We start from the raw sequence: 18,997 nt of genomic DNA on the forward strand, positions 1-18,997 counted from the left end.
GAAAATATATCCCATTTTTTGTCAAAAATAGCTGCATAAGTAGAGAGACTGTCTGATTTTAAACTGGTCTTAAAATATCCATTAACAAATGTTTCCCAACCAAATACAATACAGAGTATACAGAGAAAAGTTTCAGGTTTCAACACTTAAAAACATGATTTTTGTTCCGTCAAAACTCTTTACTGCAGCCATTCTTAAATTGAAAAGAAACAACAACAAAAACAAAAACAAAAATAAGTGTAAAAACTGTTTAACGCAACTAAATTTAATTAAAATATTGTTACATTATACTAGTTGTCAATGTCACTGTGTAAAGGGAGGCAACTCCTACAGACTGGGAGACAGTTCTGTCACAAAGAGTTATCGAATTTGGTCGAGGAGAGATTTATGAACAAGCCACGAGCTTCTGTCATTACAGTACATTATATAAAATACGAGTTTATTTCGTGGGTTTCTCGCGTGAAACACATTATTTTTTCATATAAGATATCAGCGTCACTTTAATTATTTACCTGACTACGTAAACGATTTTAATCATATGTGAGTAGACACCGAGGTAAAGAAATATACTTGTACATTGTTCATATTAATCATTTCACAACTCTCTCAATAATAAATATGTTTAACATATCCTAAATGGCCGTCATAAATTCTCAAATGTTTTTATCGTGGTCTTGCTTAAACCAAGACGCGTTATTCTTAACACATCGCAGCAAGAGGCATGTTCAAATTAAGTTTTATTTTCTTGACATTGGGATTATTAACAGTTTCGTTTGCAGCTAAAGGTAAAATAGTTTATTTTCGTTTTCTTGTCCTTATACTTTCTGTAAATAACTCTGTATACTGGTATACATGAAAGTCTGACATCGTTTTCCTATAATTATGAAAACATCTGTTTTATTTTATGATAAATTTATTTTCATCTCTGGTTTTCATTTAGAATTATATTTGCACATTTTTTGCCATTGTAACTTAATACAATACTAAGACTTAAATGCGGTCATTTTCTTTTATTAAGACAACATTACCAATGTGCATTGAGACAAAATTTGGGCAAATAACGCCCAACATTCATTTTGTTATTAAAAAGGTCTCAAGATAATAAAATATGCGCTCTTTACTCTAACTTGACCGATACAAGACTTAATAATGTGAGAAACTGAATAAAAGTTCCATACTATGCTCAATCCTTACGTAAAATGTAGTAATCTCAGAAATTTACTCACGGGGGAGGAAGTGTTACACGAAGGATGGAGTTCTTATGATAACTTGTTTGGAGTTCTTATGATAACTGGTACGGAGTTCCTGGAAAATGTTACGGATTTCTGTGGAAAACTTTTCTATATACTTGGAGAACTTGCCTAAAAAATGGTTATTTTTAACTTTAAATGGGGAGTTTGAGGTGCTTAATTAAACTTTGATAATTAAGCTTGCCCTACATATTGTATTTTGTTTCAGAAAAAATCTTTTAGTCTATATTTTGTCGCCTTTTTTAAAAAAATCTGCATGTTTTGAGAAAAATTACCAAATTACTTGCTAATTCGTACATATTGACCTTTTCATTTGTGATCTTCTTCGTTGCTATACTTAATTACCTAATTATTATGGAGAGTTGCAAACATAAAGCCCGGGCTAATAAATTTATACCCGAATTTTCAAATGTTACGGAGTTCTTGCGATAACTCAAAATATGTCCTGGAGTTCTTATGATAACTTTTGTTACTGCCAGTGTGTTTTTGTGCTTAATCACGGCGCGTTTAAGCGTATTTTATTAGACAATAAGTGTGTAAATCATTATGAAGCATAGTACGCTTATCATTTGCACAAAAATTTGGTTATATAACGTTGGTTTTGATCGTGTTTTTCAGTTCAAGAGATATTTTTCTTACCTCCGTTTCTTGTGTTTTTTGTGTTTGTTTTGGTCTTTTTGTGTGTGTGTTTTTTATATTTTATTGGAATGACTGTAAACATACTTGATGTAGAGCATTTACTTACAGGATAAAAATACGCTTTGAATCATGATTTCGTCATATATACATTATTCCTGGCAGTTTTAGAGAACATTAAGTAACTATGCTATCGGTATGCATGTAAATGGTTTTCAGCAAAATAGGAGGTAGTATGCACTACCTTTATCTAAATTTAATGAGGTGGGTGTCGTCTTTATGCACGTTTCATTTATGTGCTGATTTGTCATGTGCACGTTTTTCATGTACTGCAAATTCACAATAAACTACAAAAAATCGACATATCTTGCCTCGCCCATCACATCGACATATTTTTTCGGGCTGAAATGAACCTATGGCTTGATTATATATGCATCACACATATTTAATATGTTCATATACATATCATCTTCGGACAAATGGCAGTATATTGTCAAAAATAAATGGAAAATTCATAAAAACACCCTACTTTCGGTTTTGCAGCGGCACGGGCTACCTCTCTTCATTTGAATTTTCATATCACAGGTACCCTCTCATTTTTTAACACATAGGTACCCTCAAAGCACGACATATACTTTTATGTGTTAATCGCTAAGTATGTAATATTTACATATAAGTAAGAAATATTACATACATACTTAACGATTAACGCAAATAAAAGCATATGTCGTGCTTTGAGGGTACCTATGTGTTCAAAAATGAGAGGGTACCTGTGATATAAAAATTCAAATGAAGAGAGGTAGCCTGTGCCGCTGCAAAACCGAAAGTAGGGTGTTTTTATGAATTTTCCATTTATTTTTGACAATATACTGCCATTTGTCCGAAGATGATATGTATATGAACATATTAAATATGTGTGATGCATATATAATCAAGCCATAGGTTCATTTCAGCCCGAAAAAATATGTCGATGTGATGGGCGAGGCAAGACATGTCGATTTTTTGTAGCTTATTGTGAATTTGCAGTACATGAAAAACGTGCACATGACAAATCAGCACATAAATAAAACATTCTAGTGTTCCGTGGTATACATCTTTTCTACGTGTCATACCTCCTTTCCTTATTACAATGAAATTTTACTGGATTGTTATCCATCGCTGGTTTGTTTTTAGCAGAGAATGACCTGTGCATGTTCGAAGAGGGTACCGTTTGAGCAGATTTCGCAAAGAGGGTACAGATATGGATATGAACCGTGATCATTGTCATAGAACTTTATAAGTTTCTATGACAAAAACTGATACCTTTTAGAAATTGAAATACCCGTTGAAACATAAAGACGACACCCAACCCACCTCATTAAATTTAGATAAAGGTAGTGCATACTACCTCCTATTTTGCTGAAAACCATTTACATGCATACCGATAGCATAGTTACTTAATGTTCTCTAAAACTGCCAGGAATAATGTATATATGACGAAATCATGATTCAAAGCGTATTTTTATCCTGTAAGTAAATGCTCTAAATCAAGTATGTTTACAGTCATTCCAATAAAATATAAAAAAACACACACACAAAAAGACCAAAACAAACACAAAAAACACAAGAAACGGAGGTAAGAAAAATATCTCTTGAACTGAAAAACACGATCAAAACCAACGTTATATAACCAAATTTTTGTGCAAATGATAAGCGTAGTATGCTTCATAATGATTTACACACTTATTGTCTAATAAAATACGCTTAAACGCGCCGTGATTAAGCATAAAAACACACTGGCAGTAACAAAAGTTATCATAAGAACTCCAGGACATATTTTGAGTTATCGCAAGAACTCCGTAACATTTGAAAAATCGGGTATAAATCTATTAGCCCGGGCTTTATGTTTGCAGCTCTCCATAATAATTAGGTAATTAAGTATAGCAACGAAGAAGATCACAAATGAAAAGGTCAATATGTACGAATTAGCAAGTAATTTGGTAATTTTTCTCAAAACTTGCAGATTTTTTAAAAAAAGGCGACAAAATATGGACTAAAAGATTTTTTCTTAAACAAAATACAATATGTAGGGCAAGCTTAATTATCAAAGTTTAATTTAGCACCTCAAACTCCCCATTTAAAGTTAAAAATAACCATTTTTTAGGCGAGTTCTCCAAGTATATAGAAAAGTTTTCCACAGAAATCCGTAACATTTTCCAGGAACTCCGTACCAGTTATCATAAGAACTCCAAACAAGTTATCATAAGAACTCCATCCTTCGTGTAACACTTCCTCCCCCGTGTATAGGGATGCTGGAATAATTTCTTAGTTAAAAGGGTTTTAATATTTGATTGCATTTCATGTTTTCTTTGTCTGCGCATAGGCAGGTCTATTTTTTCACGTGTATTTCATGACCGGGTCTGTCTGACTAGAACAGACCTGTGCACGTGCAAAAGATAGACCTCATAACGGACTTTCTTTTGTTTAAACAGGTCTATCCGAAAAATATAGACCTATCACAAACAATAGAGGAGGTGTGTAAATTTACAAAGAGACTGTAGAAAATTTTTAATATCAAATTTGGGCATATAGTATATCTTTCAGCGATTAATAACGACAGGTTTTCATATTTGCTAACTGCTTATTAACTTTTAATTCAAGGAGTTTCAATATATTCGTTTTTTTTTTTTTTTTTTCGATTTATGGCATTGCTTGTGACAATCGATGCCCATGATATGTTTATTGCGTTGTTTTAGTTTGTTCGTTTGATATCTTTTTATTTCAAATCATAATATTTTCCAAATGTTTGAAGATATGTTTTTAAAGTGTATTGAGATATCCGGAAAAAACGAACACTCCCGTTGCTAATGTTTCTTATTATAACCTTAGTTGTTAAAAAATGATATGAGTGTAGGACAAATGATGTGGCTTTACAGAGGCTGTACTGTAATATTAATTATTTTATAGATCAAAACAAATCTTTAAAGGATATAACAGCAATTGTTGCAAGCAGGTATTGTAGGACCTATCTATCTTGATTCAATAATGACAGTGATGGCGATACACATTGGTACATGCCTATAGCAATGACTGTTTGGTTGTTAAAGTAACGTTCTGCTCATTTTTTGTTGTCAATTTAAGCTGAATTCTATCTAGCTTCCATTTACTCAAACCCCTGCTGGGAGTTTTCGCGTCACTAGTAAGAAGGATAACAAGAACGATCAGTGATCACTTGTGTCGCCAGTTGATAGCCCATTGTTTATTGCGGCGACTGCTTAGCAGGAGACACAAAACTCATAAATAAGCCAAAACGCGTTTTATTCAAGGGCCATACCTCAGCTAAAATTCATTCAACCGGAAAACTCGTTTAATATGCGCAAGTACTTGAGGTACCAATCAGTCCTGTAAATTGTCATTTAAATTGCATAAGTAGTATCAGAGAATTAGTACAGGCAAAACTTTGAAATTTAAAATCATTGAACCGTAAGATGCATTCGATATACAAAACTAGACTTGGCACTGATCATTCCTGTAAAGTTTGTATGAAATTGCACCAGGAGTTTTTAAGGAGTAGTCCGGGCAAGTATTGTGACGGACGGCCAGACAGACGGACAGACAGACGCCTGAGAAGTGATCCCTAAATGTCGCCACAACTCTGTAGCAGGCGACACAATAACAGGGGTTTAAAAGTGAGATAAAAGTTTAAAATAGAATAAAGCAAAACATGTGTGTATTTAGGGTGAGGCTTACAACCTTACTGAGCATTGGTCAGACAGGGGCCAACATCTGGGGGAAAGGCATTCAAATGAAAAATGGTCTTAAGGAAGAATTAGTACTTGTAGTAGACGGTAGCTGTTGGAATTTGTTTGAAAGCAAGGAAATGGGGATTTCGAGTAGGTCTAACTACTGGGGGAGATCTGGAAAGGGAGGGAGACTAGCAATATTGCTATATACAAGATTAGCTATTTTGATAGCCATTGACCAATACTTAATAATGGAAAATGTTTATCATTAGATATTAAAACTGCCTTAAATATAAAAAGACTGCCACAATAGTTTTATCAATTGTTATTTCCAATATCTTTCGAAGGATATTTACAGAATTTCACATTTTCACCAGTCCTAATTAAACATGTGAAGAAGAATAGTAAATTGGAAATGATTATGGTATAATGTAATGTAATTTTGCCTCTTACCTGTACACTCACCATTAAGCCTTGGATGAGCATAATGCCACTTTAACATTTACGTATAACTTACTTATGAAAATTGTGTATCAATATAATTAAATAGATCATGAGCAATTATAAATGGCGTCAAAACTGATAATAATACATGTATAATAATGTATGGAAAATATTATGAAAAAAATGCAAAAGATTAATACAAATACAGACTTTTTCTGTTTTCTACACATATGTCAGTCGATAACATGACATATTTATGGCAAAACGCGCCGTTTAAGATTCATGTTTAAGCTATTTATTTTGTTTGTATTCATTTTTTCACCTTGGTGGAGCAAAATGTTGAAATACGAAGACATGACATTTGTGCCTTGTTGTACTTTCGTGATTTCAACCTGTAGGATTTTTTGCCTCTTTACACCATTATTATGTAATAGTTACCGTACGAGGAATAGGTCTGCATAGTATTTACAGACCCGGGTGGCGATTTGAAGACCGAGAGAGCGTAGCGATCGAGGTTTTTAAAAGGCCACCGGGTCTGTAAATACTATGCAGACCTATTCCGAGTGCGGTAACTATCTTACCTACATGCTCTTTTGTTTTTCTATCCATACATCAGTTTTTAGCTCAGTATTTATCAATATTACTCACAAGAAACATAATTATTACTTATGTACTTTATCATGTTTAAGAAAGCATTCCAAAGCCAAGCAAAGATACCATCCGCTACGCTCTTGTAATTCATTCGTTCACAAATCAGGTGTTATTTGAATATTCTCGTGATTTTCGTGGGGTTTCATTAGGTAATGTACTTGTTGAGTTGAGTCACAGAAAATGAAAACAGAACTTGTCGAGTAGGGAAAGGTAAGATCATTATTTTGATATGTGAATACATAACATATTAATAATATAAACACATACTGAGGAAGATAAAAATGTTTTCTAATCATAAAAACGGAACACTTTATCTTTATATATAATCATGGTAAATAGATGATCAGGCTATTTCTTATATACATGTAATTAAAATATACGATTTTTTCAAAGGAAAGTACGAGACGGGGTTCTATGAATAAATATTAGTAATACATGTAGTTACACCGTTATGTAAGTTGGGTTTTGTTGTTGTTGTTTTTTATGATGGCTGTTTTTAAATGTTCTTAGAATTTCATCCATGTTTGGAAGAATTTTCTTTCCGTGTATTATTAATTAGCATCATCCGTTTTTAGACCGCATGTAAGCACGCGGTCTAGAATGGAAGCGCAAGTCATATTCTTGGTACTGGTATACAAAATCCAAATTGTAATGTAAAAATAACTGGGAAAAAAAGGTCTTATACTTAAGATGAACTATACTCTCACTGAAAGTAATATTTTGGAAAAAGGAAAGATGCAGAAGTTGACTTTGATTCGATATGCACAAATAATATAATCGTCGTATACATCCTATAATGCAGAATTGTTAAAATAATGCAGGATTGTGCAAATTCAGACATAGTTGTGGAAATAAATACCGAAAACTAGTATCTTATGAATATATATAGTTCGGCAAATGTGTTAGGTATACCGAAAAGCAAACTTTAAAGAAAGGCTTAATATGCGTTGTTATACTCATTAATATCGACGAAACACAAAACTTTAACGCCAGAACAGTAGCCAGTTCGTTTTTCTCACAAATAATCTGGAATATAAGTTATGAGGGTACTTACAGCCGTATACGCTAATTTATTTCGATTAATCTTTGAAATATATATCGACCCTTTTTCCTATTCAAAGTGGTCATTATCCCCCCCCCCATCCCCCACAATTTAGCGTTATTTTACGGTGAATATTGTGTACTGTAATGCACGAGTTTCTCGGCTTCACATAGTTTCTATTGTATAGAGAACAATAGAACAATAACCGGTCGGTATCTATTTGCAGACCTGTTAACCGGTCGGTAAGTGATTTACTAGACCGCTTTTAACAAAGGAGCCGGTAGGTAACTTTTTTTACCCTGTCACATGCGTACAAAGAAATGAAAGATGCAATACTTCATGTTGTGGGGCAAAAATGCAACGGCCGAGTAAATGAAAACACGTTATAGTCACTATTCGTTGTGTAAGATTTTTTTTAACTTTCTCCCCGCCATGTCTGAAACGCAAACTCAACAAATTTAAGGCGAAATCAAGATACATGAAATTTGTCGTTTTGTCGCGCCATAAATCTGTCGTTTAATCGTGTTTTCATGATAATTAATAAATAGGACAATTAGCAGGAAAGCACACTTATACAACGATGAATTTATAAATCAACCATCTTACATCGAGTAACATATATATGAATAGGAAAGAAAATAGAAAAGCGAAAAACACACAAAGCGCTAGTATTTTGTGATAACAATAGAAAATAATTCTTGGAAATCTGCTTAAAGATGTCCAGTCTAAGATAGATGTATCAATACTTAGTCCGTTCTAACATGTATAAACATCTGATATTTGTGTTATAGATAACATAGTAATATAGATAATATATTAATAAATACACTTTTATGCAAGAAAGTGACGTTGTAGGGTCTTGCAAGAAATTCTTTAGAAGCAGCTGTAAAAAGTTGCTCGTACTTCACTTGAGTGTTGGTATATTTTTCTGGTCTTTCTGGATAAAAAAAAATCCAGCACTTTTAAGTGTTGAAAATTGAGTACCACTCACAAGCTGATGTTAGAGGACATGAGAGATGTTGCACTTTTTCATTATCCTTCATGTACAGACTACGATCAAACCAAGTCTGCAAAGTTCATGTAATTTTATTGTGATTAATGCTTCCGATGAATAACATTTTGTACAGATTTTTATATTTGACATTTCTAAGTTGTAAGGATTTAATGTACTAATATATAACAATATAATGATGCACACCGTTTCTTGATATTTCAAGGTACTCAGACATGTGGTGCAAACTTTTGGCAATGTGCTGATGGATCTTGTATATTCCTGGTGGGTCGTTGCGACAACTTTCCTGACTGTGAAGACGAATCAGACGAAAAGGGATGTGCTTCAGGTGATATAAAAATATGCTAGAATAGTTTTCTATGTTGTCATAATAGCCACTAATTCCCTTCAATAACGTCCTTTAGATATTCAAAGCAATTTTCAGCAAGAGCCTGTTTCAACCTTGCTTCAGCTTTATGATACGATGTACCAGTTTTAGGCAATAATCATGAATAAGGAATTCACTCTTTTGCAAAATTTTACTGTAAAAAGCACAAATTTGTGTCAATATCATACCATCTTAGTCTTAATTCCTAACCACGCTAACAATGTTTTAATGGACTTGTTCATTTTTCAATCCGGACAATACCATTTATCATTTTTAGGGAAAATTTAATGTGATATTTGATGAAAACTTTTTCTTCTTTGAAACGATATTCTCTTTCTTTCATGATTTTGAAATTTTTGTAAAATTAGCGTCCTAAATTAAAACAATTTTATTGAATTTGTTGCGTTCATTTGCTTAGAGACATACGTTTCATTATTGAACTGCGAAATTTTGGTGTTTTTTTTTCTTCCTTTATTTAAATAATTCCTTTTCATTTTTATTCTTTTTTATTTTTTTTTGGTAAAAATAACACGGTGTTAAGGTAATGTTATTAACAAACAATGAAAATGTATTTCATTACACTACCGTTTTGCTATCAATGCAAAATTAATTTTTTCGAAATATTTATTCTGGTTTTAGAAATTAGTCAGCATGATTTTACGAACTGGTCTAAGTACACTAAGACACTAAGATCTAAAAGCTTTGACATTAACAAAACATAGAGTATTTGAATACTCGACACGAGAACCGTGCTAAGCCGGATACATTAGCCAGATTTCACTGTATTTTAAAGTGCATACTATCTCTGAATAGTTCGGTATGAAAAATATAACACATTTTATCTTTTTCATTCTTTTAATGTCTAGGTAAAACTTTTATAGTTTAACCACATCTATTCATTACGGTGTGCAACATGACATTGAAATAGTTAAGAAGTAAAGGGTTAAGTTACTTGTTAACTTATTTCTAGTATAATTTATCAAATCTGACGGAGAAAATGTTCAGTAATTTTGTTACATCACGACACAAACCGATTATTTTCATAAGAATATAAAAGGCATATTTCATACTGCCAAAACAAGTGTAAATAATAATTTTATATAAAAGTATAAAAACTTGTTTCATTTTTGTATCAGTCTTTTGGCATATTTTTGTTTTAACAAAAATGACCAATTTTACCAAGCCTGTTGGTTATCATTATGAACTTGTCCATTGGACAAAATCTTTTATAATTTGTAGGGAAATATTTTTAAATAAGAGCTAACTGAATGGCGAACAATGCAGACCATGATTAGACTGCATTGAGGTGCCGTTTGATTTCCGGACTGGTCGGATTGGTACGCTAACAAGCTATGGGGTAACGGCATATTCTTAGTTTGGGGATCTTTCTGATGAAAATGTGTCAGAGTTAAATAATATACACATACATGTACAGTGCGTTAACTGGAGTGCAGGTATTAGTTAGTTGTTGATTGGCTTTGTTCTGTGGTTTAGTAATAGAAAGAGTATCGACACACGAGGCTATCTGATTTGTACGAGGGGGCATAGACCGCGAGTATAAATCAGAATGCCGAGTGTTTTGATGTTCTTTCTCTTTTGTATCATAGGCAAAAATAAAAACACGTTCCCTGTCGTCGCAATATTAAACCCCAGAAAAAAGTAACCAATGTAGGAGCTTCCAAATATGACTGTTTTTTTATCCTTTTCCCTGTCCTCGCAATAAGTAAACCCCAGAAAAATTTGCCAATAAAGGAGCATACTCTAGACAGACAGTGAGTGCAGGTTACTAAAACCTGCACTCCAGTTCACGCACTGTACATGTATTGTATACGATTTAACTCCGACACGTTTAAGTAAAGGCCCAAAACTATGATACAACTTATTTTGACGACAGGGAAAGAGATAACGATAGAAAAGTCATATTCAGATGCTCGTTCGTTGGTTACTTTTTCTGGGGTTTATTATTGTGACGACAGGGATCGTGTTTTATTGTACGCCTCTCGTACAATTCAGATAGTCTCGTGTTTCGATGCTCTTTCTATAACGTAAACCTCGAGAACTCAGGAACGAATATGATTTTTTTTCTTAGAAAAGGCAACCCTGTGTTATAATAATCTTATAATAGAATTAAAGCAGTTAGATACTTATTAATGAAGAAAGCAACAAGGAATGTTAGTTTGTTAAAAAACAGCAACATAAAAACAAAGTAATATTCTGTGTTCCATATTAAATATCAAATCATTATAACTAAATTTATTGCCAATTTTGCCTAAAACAAGAACGAAAAATTGCCAAAAGCCATTGAATGGCCATTAGGAAATTGCAACAGAAAAACAAAAATTAAAAGCTTTTGAAAATAAGGAAAAGCTTTTCAGAAAAAAAAACATATTTTGAGCTTAATGGGTCTTTATTATTTTTAATTTCTACACATTTAATTTCATCAGTGTTGATTGCATACTTTTTATGCACTTTATTTTATTTAGTGCCGCATTGTAACAAAAATGTACTATATTTGTCTCTTACACAACTAGAAGTTTGGACCCATGGGAAAACAAGTGACGCGATACCCAACATAATTATGTTTCATTAAGCCAGTTAAAGATACCTTTTTCAAACAATCGTGACGAACGCTAATCATTTAAGTCCCGGCAAGTTAAGGTTTAAATAAAGGGGAGTAACTTAGTCGTAAGTATTACGATCACTTTATTAATAGCCATTGCCCTTGACAACTTTTACGCCCATAGCATCTAGACTTATGATCAATTCTAATACCCAAAAGGCTTTTGCTCCTATTAATCGACATCAAAACAAATTTTGACGGTTGCTTTTAATTCATATATGTTAAATAGAAACATATGTTTCTGTTACTCATTTTTTGTTACAATACCACCGTAGGAAACAGTACAAGATGGAGGATTATTTGCGGGAAGACAGGTAGGTGATCGTTTTTTTGAGCCAATATAGAGATGATACTGCGTAGCAGAGTCTGAGAAAATATATACCTAGAGGACGGATCCAATTCGTTACAAGCAAAGCACAAAACATCTTTAAGAAACTAAACTACTTGTAGAGTGGACGGAAACAAAAGTCACCTACCTGTTTTCCAAATTCTATACTCTAAAGCGCGATACCGTTCCCTACGGTGAATGCCCTTACAATTAGTATCATATTTTTATGCCGGACGAAAGCGTTTATTATTCGCTAAGATTTATGAATTCTAACAATTTCCAATTTAAAACATTATAAATGATAAGAAAATAGATCGGCTTCAACACAGTTTCTATACTTGGATTTTGATCCATACAATGCTAATATTATTGCTAATGTTAAATGTATTGATATATTTCAGTTGTGTGTAAAGAGGGTCAGCGCCCATGCTCCTCAGGAGAATGTATAAATGCCAACTTTTTCTGTGATGGGATAATTAACTGTAGAGATGCCGGTGATGAGCTAGCGGCTGACTGCCCAGGTATGACGCAATTGTTGATGGGCATATACTCATAATTTAATTCCATTTTTAGCTCGACTATTCGAAGAATATGAGAGCTATTGTAGTCGCCCCGGCGTCGGCGTCGGCGTCAGCGTCCGCGTCGGCGTCTGCGTTGGTTAAAGTTTTTTGTAAAGTCAAATATCTCAATTATTACTTGAGATATTCAATTGAAACTTACAATACTTATTTATAGTAACAAGGTACATCAGATTGACAAGTTTGATAACTCTGCCTACAATATTGACAGAATTATGCCCCTTTTTAACTTAGAAATTTTGGTTAAAGTTTTTTGTAAAGTCAAATATCTCAATTATTGCTTGAGATATTCAATTAAACTTACAATACTTATTTATAGTAACAAGGTACATCAGATTGACAAGTTGGATAACTCTGCCTACAATATTGACAGAATTATGCCCCTTTTTAACTTAGAAATTTTGGTTAAAGTTTTTTGTAAAGTCAAATATCTCAATTATTGCTTGAGATATTCAATTGAAACTTTACAATACTTATTTATAGTAACAAGGTACATCAGATAGACAAGTTGGATAACTCTGCCTACAATATTGACAGAATTATGCCCCTTTTTAACTTAGAAATTTTGGTTAAAGTTTTTTGTAAAGTCAAATATCTCAATTATTGCTTGAGATATTCAATTGAAACTTACAATACTTATTTATTGTAACAAGGTACATCAGATTGACAAGTGGGATAACTCTGCCTACAATATTTACAGAATTATGCCCCTTTTTAACTTAGAAATTTTGGTTAAAGTTTTTTGTAAAGTCAAATATCTCAATTATTGCTTGAGATATTCAATTTAAACTTACAATACTTATTTAAAGTAACAAGGTACATCAGATTGACAAGTGGGATAACTCTGCCTACAATATTGACAGAATTATGCTCCTTTGGAACTTTTTTGTTTAAAGTTTTTTGTAAAGTCAAATATCTCAATTATTGCTTGAGATATTCAATTGAAATTTAAAAATACTTTTTTGTTGTAACAATGTACATCAGTGTGCAAAAATTGCATAACTCTGCCTGCAATATTTGCAGAATTATTTGCCCCTTTGAAACTTAGTAATTTTGGTTAAAGGTTAAAGGTATTCAAAGATATTTACTTGAAACTTTACACATGCACTTAGGGTCATAATTGGAGGGTCATAATTGTATGTCACTGACCAAGTTCCATAACTCTATCTTGCATTAAGGCTGATTCATATCCCCTTTTCTACTTAGTCTCTTGGTTAATGTTTACATGCAAGTTTTACATATCTCAATGACTATTAAAGATATTTATTTAAAACTTCACATATGCATTTAGGGTTATAATTGTAGGTCACTGACAAAGATCCATAATTCTATCTTGCATTTAGGCTGATTTTTCTCCCCTTTTTCAACTTAGAAATTCATGGTAAAGTTTTGTTTGTAAGCTGTTATCTCAATAACTACTGAAGGGTTTGTCACTTTGTGCCTTTTTTGGGACAATTTTATGCATTCATAATAATAAAGCAGTGATTTCTTGATAAAACATCTTAATAACAAGCCTTTGTACCTTGTCTGTCAAATTTATTTTTCATAGGTAATTAGTATTATTATATTCAATAAAACACCCTTGTGACATTACCTTCCGAATAGTCAAGCCAATACTGTATAATTAGACTCTCTCTAAGGCCTATAACATGAATTTATAACAAAAAATTAGCCCTTTTGTGAACTTAAAAAATTTAACATTATCAAGGCTCTTTTACTATCAAGCACTTAGAATAGTCGAGCGTGCTGTCCTTCCGACAGCTCTTGTTTATTGGAACTATAACCAATATTGAACGACACTGCTCAAATCTGACTTTGACACTTCTTTTAAGAAATCCTTACCATTACTTACCCTTAAATATTTGTTTCATCCATCCTGGGAGCTTCACTGAGGTCCAAGGCCACACAACAAAATTTGCAAATTCTTACCCAGGTACTGGGTGGGTGATCACGTGGATCACCGCAAAAGGTGTTTTGCTAATTTAACTTTATATATTTCAATACATGTACATATATATAATAATAAAATATATATATTATAATGAATATATACCAATTTCCTTGTAAATATTTGCCGGTTCAAATGGTATATAACTTTTTATTGTAGCTCTTTTATTCTTGCAGAAACTTTTCAATGCGGCAGTATTTTAATCAACATACGTGTCTCAACTTATGTCTCAGCATATTTATAAGGAAAGTATGAGAGCTTCATTGGAAAAATATGTACCATTTAAATCGGAAAATATTTGGCTTGAATATACATTTATTATTCAAATATTGAAAGATATAACAAAGCATTAAGAGATAATCTGATTTTACCGTAAAAAATGCCACGCGAACACCTACCCTGGATAAACTGGTAAAGAAATATTCTCATATAATTGTGTTCCATTAATAAACCGAGTTGAGCCAAAAACGTTTAAGCAATTTTTGTTTGGGATAATTTTGCACAATTAAAATTACTATTCTAAAAAAAAAGGATGAGGGAATGATTTGAAATTTTGCACAGATTTTGACCTTCATCAAATGGTACTCTTATCTATTAGAAATAAATCCAGACTTTTCATGTCAAAAAGCTTACTGGACTCCATTCAAATGTTCCTCATACCTTTTACTGGGACTGGAGAGTGTGACAGATGTTGCCATTTTATTGTCCCTCAAGAACAGACTCGATCTAACAGAGTTGACGGTTCTAAGTTTTCTTTGCTACTTAAGAGATATTTCTATTTGAATTCGTTTTGACATGTCAAGATCAATGTGGCACCTATAAGAAGTGTGTCCTGTTCTTTTTTCAAATTTTTGTCCTTCAAATAGGTCTTGTTGAAAGGCACATTATGTCTTAGAAATGAATAAATTCCCCTTCTTAAGAAAAAGGGAAAGGTGAGTTTTATAACGTTCTGATATTAATTTAGATAATGTTATATGCTTACACTTAAGGAATAACCCGCTAAATGTGATATTATTTGTTATAAAAACAAATACTAAAATACTAAAAACTATACTTATTGCCAAAGTGCAACAGAATCAAAAGATGTTTCTTTTGATTGACCAACCTTTTGTAAAAAAAAGAACAGGGCATGAAAATAAGCTTTCGACAAATCAAAATAAAAGCATTTTAAGGCATAATGTGTCTTCAAAATAGAAAAGTGTTTTAAGCCGATACTAAGGACGGTGTCTCTCATTACCAAACCGAATCTGTGGATAGGGTATCAGTTTGGTAATTTAATTCTAATATTTCCTATTTATAGTATGTACACTTAATGAAATCCATAACAATTCTATGTCAGAATCGAATACCATTGATTTTTAGTACAACAAAATTTAATAATTTTACATTCTACATTTTGTTTGCACAAATTTCCACATTATACGTGCATGATAGAGTTAATAACTTTTACAGGAGAAACCACAACAAAATCAAATGCAAACACTTCCACGGAGGATTCACTACCTAGCCCTATCAAGAGTTTGACATGGACACCACGTCAAGTTCAAGACACGACTATCCAGCCTTCAACGTCAAAACCACAGAAGCAAAGAGAACTAGACTGGGGACGCATATTTGCGGCTGAGTTGGTAAACAAACCGGCCACAATGTCTGAACCTTCTCTGCCGGATATAATAGTTCCTAATATTCCCCCAAAAACTCATATTTCGGTTCAACCAATCAAAAGCTTCGTTTCAACAACACTTAAGTACAATATTCCTGATTGGGCAATGTCAAAAGTTAAGGAGACCACCACGCCCCTATATCAGCCACGTGTTTCTACAATACCATACTGGTTTTATTGGTATAACACAACCTATCAACCAACAACGTCACGAACCCCTTGTGTAGAAGTGGATGACCGTTTTGGTAAGTTGTTTGTATTTGAGTTACCGTTGATCATCAATGTATTAAAATTGAAGGCAGGTCCAGAAAAAAACAGGATCAATGACAAAATTTTGAAAATTTATTTTTTTATAAATCATTGCTAGGAATACAGGCGGTTCAATATTGTTTGAATGCCATGCATTATAATGATGAAACATTAAGTCTTAGTCAAAATAAATAAGCCAAGCTGATATTCAAAATTACATGTATAAAATAGTTAAAAACGATGCCTTATTACAATCTACGTGTCAATAATAAATTTGTTCTATGATTGGAAGAGCATAAATAGCAAAGTAGCTATGAATTCTCAGGCATTATACCAACATTTCAAAACAGGCGTTTCCATAATTACCATTACAAAATGCAGAACAAAACATTTTTGAACTTTTGAATATATCAAATGACAAATGTTTGTTTTGAAATTTGAAATTCATTACAAAATTTGCAACAAATGGCCATGTATGTATTATATGATATAAGTTATTAAATCCGATCTCTGTGAAATTGAGTCATGAAAGATGAGCTTTTTTGAGATAAAAGTAGATCTATGGCATGTTATTTGAATTCTCACACAATCAATGTCATAAAATGATTCAAACGCTCTGTTTTCCAATGCCTAATAAGAACTTTATTGAAGAAAAATTAAACGCAGCATGATTATTTGATTAGTTAACTTGTATTCGCTTAAATGGTTGCTTGTTGTTTTTGTAAATGCAATATGATATATTATTGATTATCTGTTTGGTTCGTTCAGTTGTATTAGCTTTAAATGAATGAATGCAATATTTGTAAGAGTAAAGCTTTCAGAATGATAATTCAAGGTTACGATACTCTCATACTAGTATTGAAATTTTGCTTTTCCGTTTTCAGAATTTTGCCGCAAGCGTTATCGTGGTTATTACCGCCACCCAAACGACTGCAAGCAGTATATTGTATGTGAATGGGGATTTATGCATATATGTACATGTCCAGAGTTAACTCACTGGGATCTTCGAGCTCTAACGTGCGTTTGGGAGAACACTTCACCGTGCATAACAGGAACTTATGATAAACTGATAATAGCTGACCAAATTACAATGCCAATACCCCCGATTATGGCACCGTCACCATCAACATCACTTCCTACAACGACGCAGATATCAACGACAACATCAGATTTGTCTTCTTCATTGCCAAATATTGTACCACCGCTTGTTAGACTGCGCGCCCTACCTGCAACACCGGCTTGGCTGAAAGAACTCACTGCAAAATCTTTTTCTTACCAAAATGAGCCGCAAACACCACGTTATCAGTCGCTCTTGACAAGATTCTTCAAAGCAATGCCACATAGTACAGCCAATGAGAACATAAGACTAAGTTAATTAGACTTATTTAAAGATTATATGTACATATAAGTTACAGTTTATTTAAAGCTTACAAAGTTGACTTGGCTAGTGTTGTTTCTCCTCCACTTATACGAGGAGATTATTATTGTACAGCGGGATGTTCATGAAAATGTTCAACTAGGGACATTGCGTTCAGAGATTGATTAACATTACAGACATACGTTATCTACAATGATATTAATGTTATGGAATGTTTATTTTGAAATGGAAAGATTCAATAAACTGCATTTTCAATAAACTGCATTTTTTCATAATATTGTTGATAGCAGCATGCCTCCAGAATAATGCTAATTTTCATGAAAGTTTTTTAATGAATTGCAAATTAAAATATTGTGAAGTGAACAAATGGCACTTATGACTTTGAATATGAAACTACCCATAGGGATAAAAATATTTGCATTTAAGAAGACTTGCTAAACATTTTTCTTTCATACAAGTATTCTTTTTCAAAATTTAAATCGCAAACACATTTATAAAGATATATAGCTTTATACACCTACAGAAGTGGCAAAATTATTTCATATTTTCTATTATAGTTGTGTTTTATAGCTCGTGACTCGACAATATTCAAACAGACCTTATACACATTTCGTCATTAATTCGAATTGTAGCAGTTGCCTCCCTTAGACGCAAAGTTGGTGTCAACAATGTTATTATGTCATTAAAAAATACGCAGGCCTCAAGGTTATGAATCTTTGCTAAAGTTACGTCTCAAATCTAAGGATTATCAATGATAAGTGTACATTCTATGTTAATTCTTTACTTACTAAGTACTGGGGATTTGAGTTAGATCTTAGACAATTACTGTTTAGCCTCATACGCAGACTTACAATTATCTCTGAACACATGCAACAATATCTGAACTAGGAAACTCTTAGTATCCGACCCGAGTTGCAAACAAAGTGTGCGCTTGATTATAGTGAAAGTCTGTATACTTATTTAGGTAAAATATTTGTATATTTGGTATCGAAATTTGCGGAAATGTATTGGCTACACTGTGGTTTATATTTAATTGAAATTTGATTTTTAACAAAACTTCGATAACAACTGAGGGATGAAAAGAAAAGTTGCAGAATTGTGCTTTTTAT

At 32.7% G+C, this 18,997-nt stretch overlaps 1 protein-coding gene across 1 annotated transcript; it reads left to right on the forward strand.

Moving 5' to 3' along the window:
- The first annotated feature begins 587 nt into the window (after positions 1 to 587).
- On the forward strand, positions 588 to 18,134 carry LOC132720457 (uncharacterized). The gene is made up of 5 exons (XM_060704600.1): positions 588 to 785; positions 8,963 to 9,085; positions 12,474 to 12,593; positions 16,051 to 16,506; positions 17,395 to 18,134. Exons 1-5 carry the CDS (start codon positions 722 to 724, stop codon positions 17,883 to 17,885), a joined length of 1,254 nt encoding a protein of 417 aa, XP_060560583.1. The 5' UTR covers positions 588 to 721; the 3' UTR covers positions 17,886 to 18,134.
- Positions 18,135 to 18,997: the final 863 nt, after the last annotated feature.

This window comes from Ruditapes philippinarum, unplaced genomic scaffold, assembly GCF_026571515.1.
Source record: "Ruditapes philippinarum isolate M1 unplaced genomic scaffold, ASM2657151v2 ctg144_1_1_1_1, whole genome shotgun sequence".
In the NCBI taxonomy this organism is placed as follows: Eukaryota; Metazoa; Mollusca; class Bivalvia; order Venerida; family Veneridae; genus Ruditapes; species Ruditapes philippinarum.

Excerpts from the sequence above, each read along its gene's own strand:
- LOC132720457 (XM_060704600.1), top strand. The coding sequence starts at position 722 with ATGTTCAAATTAAGTTTTATTTTCTTGACATTGGGATTATTAACAGTT. Across the intron at positions 786-8,962 it reads AGTTTCGTTTGCAGCTAAAG|GTACTCAGACATGTGGTGCA; the intron begins GTAAAATAGTTT and ends TGATATTTCAAG. Across the intron at positions 9,086-12,473 it reads CGAAAAGGGATGTGCTTCAG|TTGTGTGTAAAGAGGGTCAG; the intron begins GTGATATAAAAA and ends GATATATTTCAG.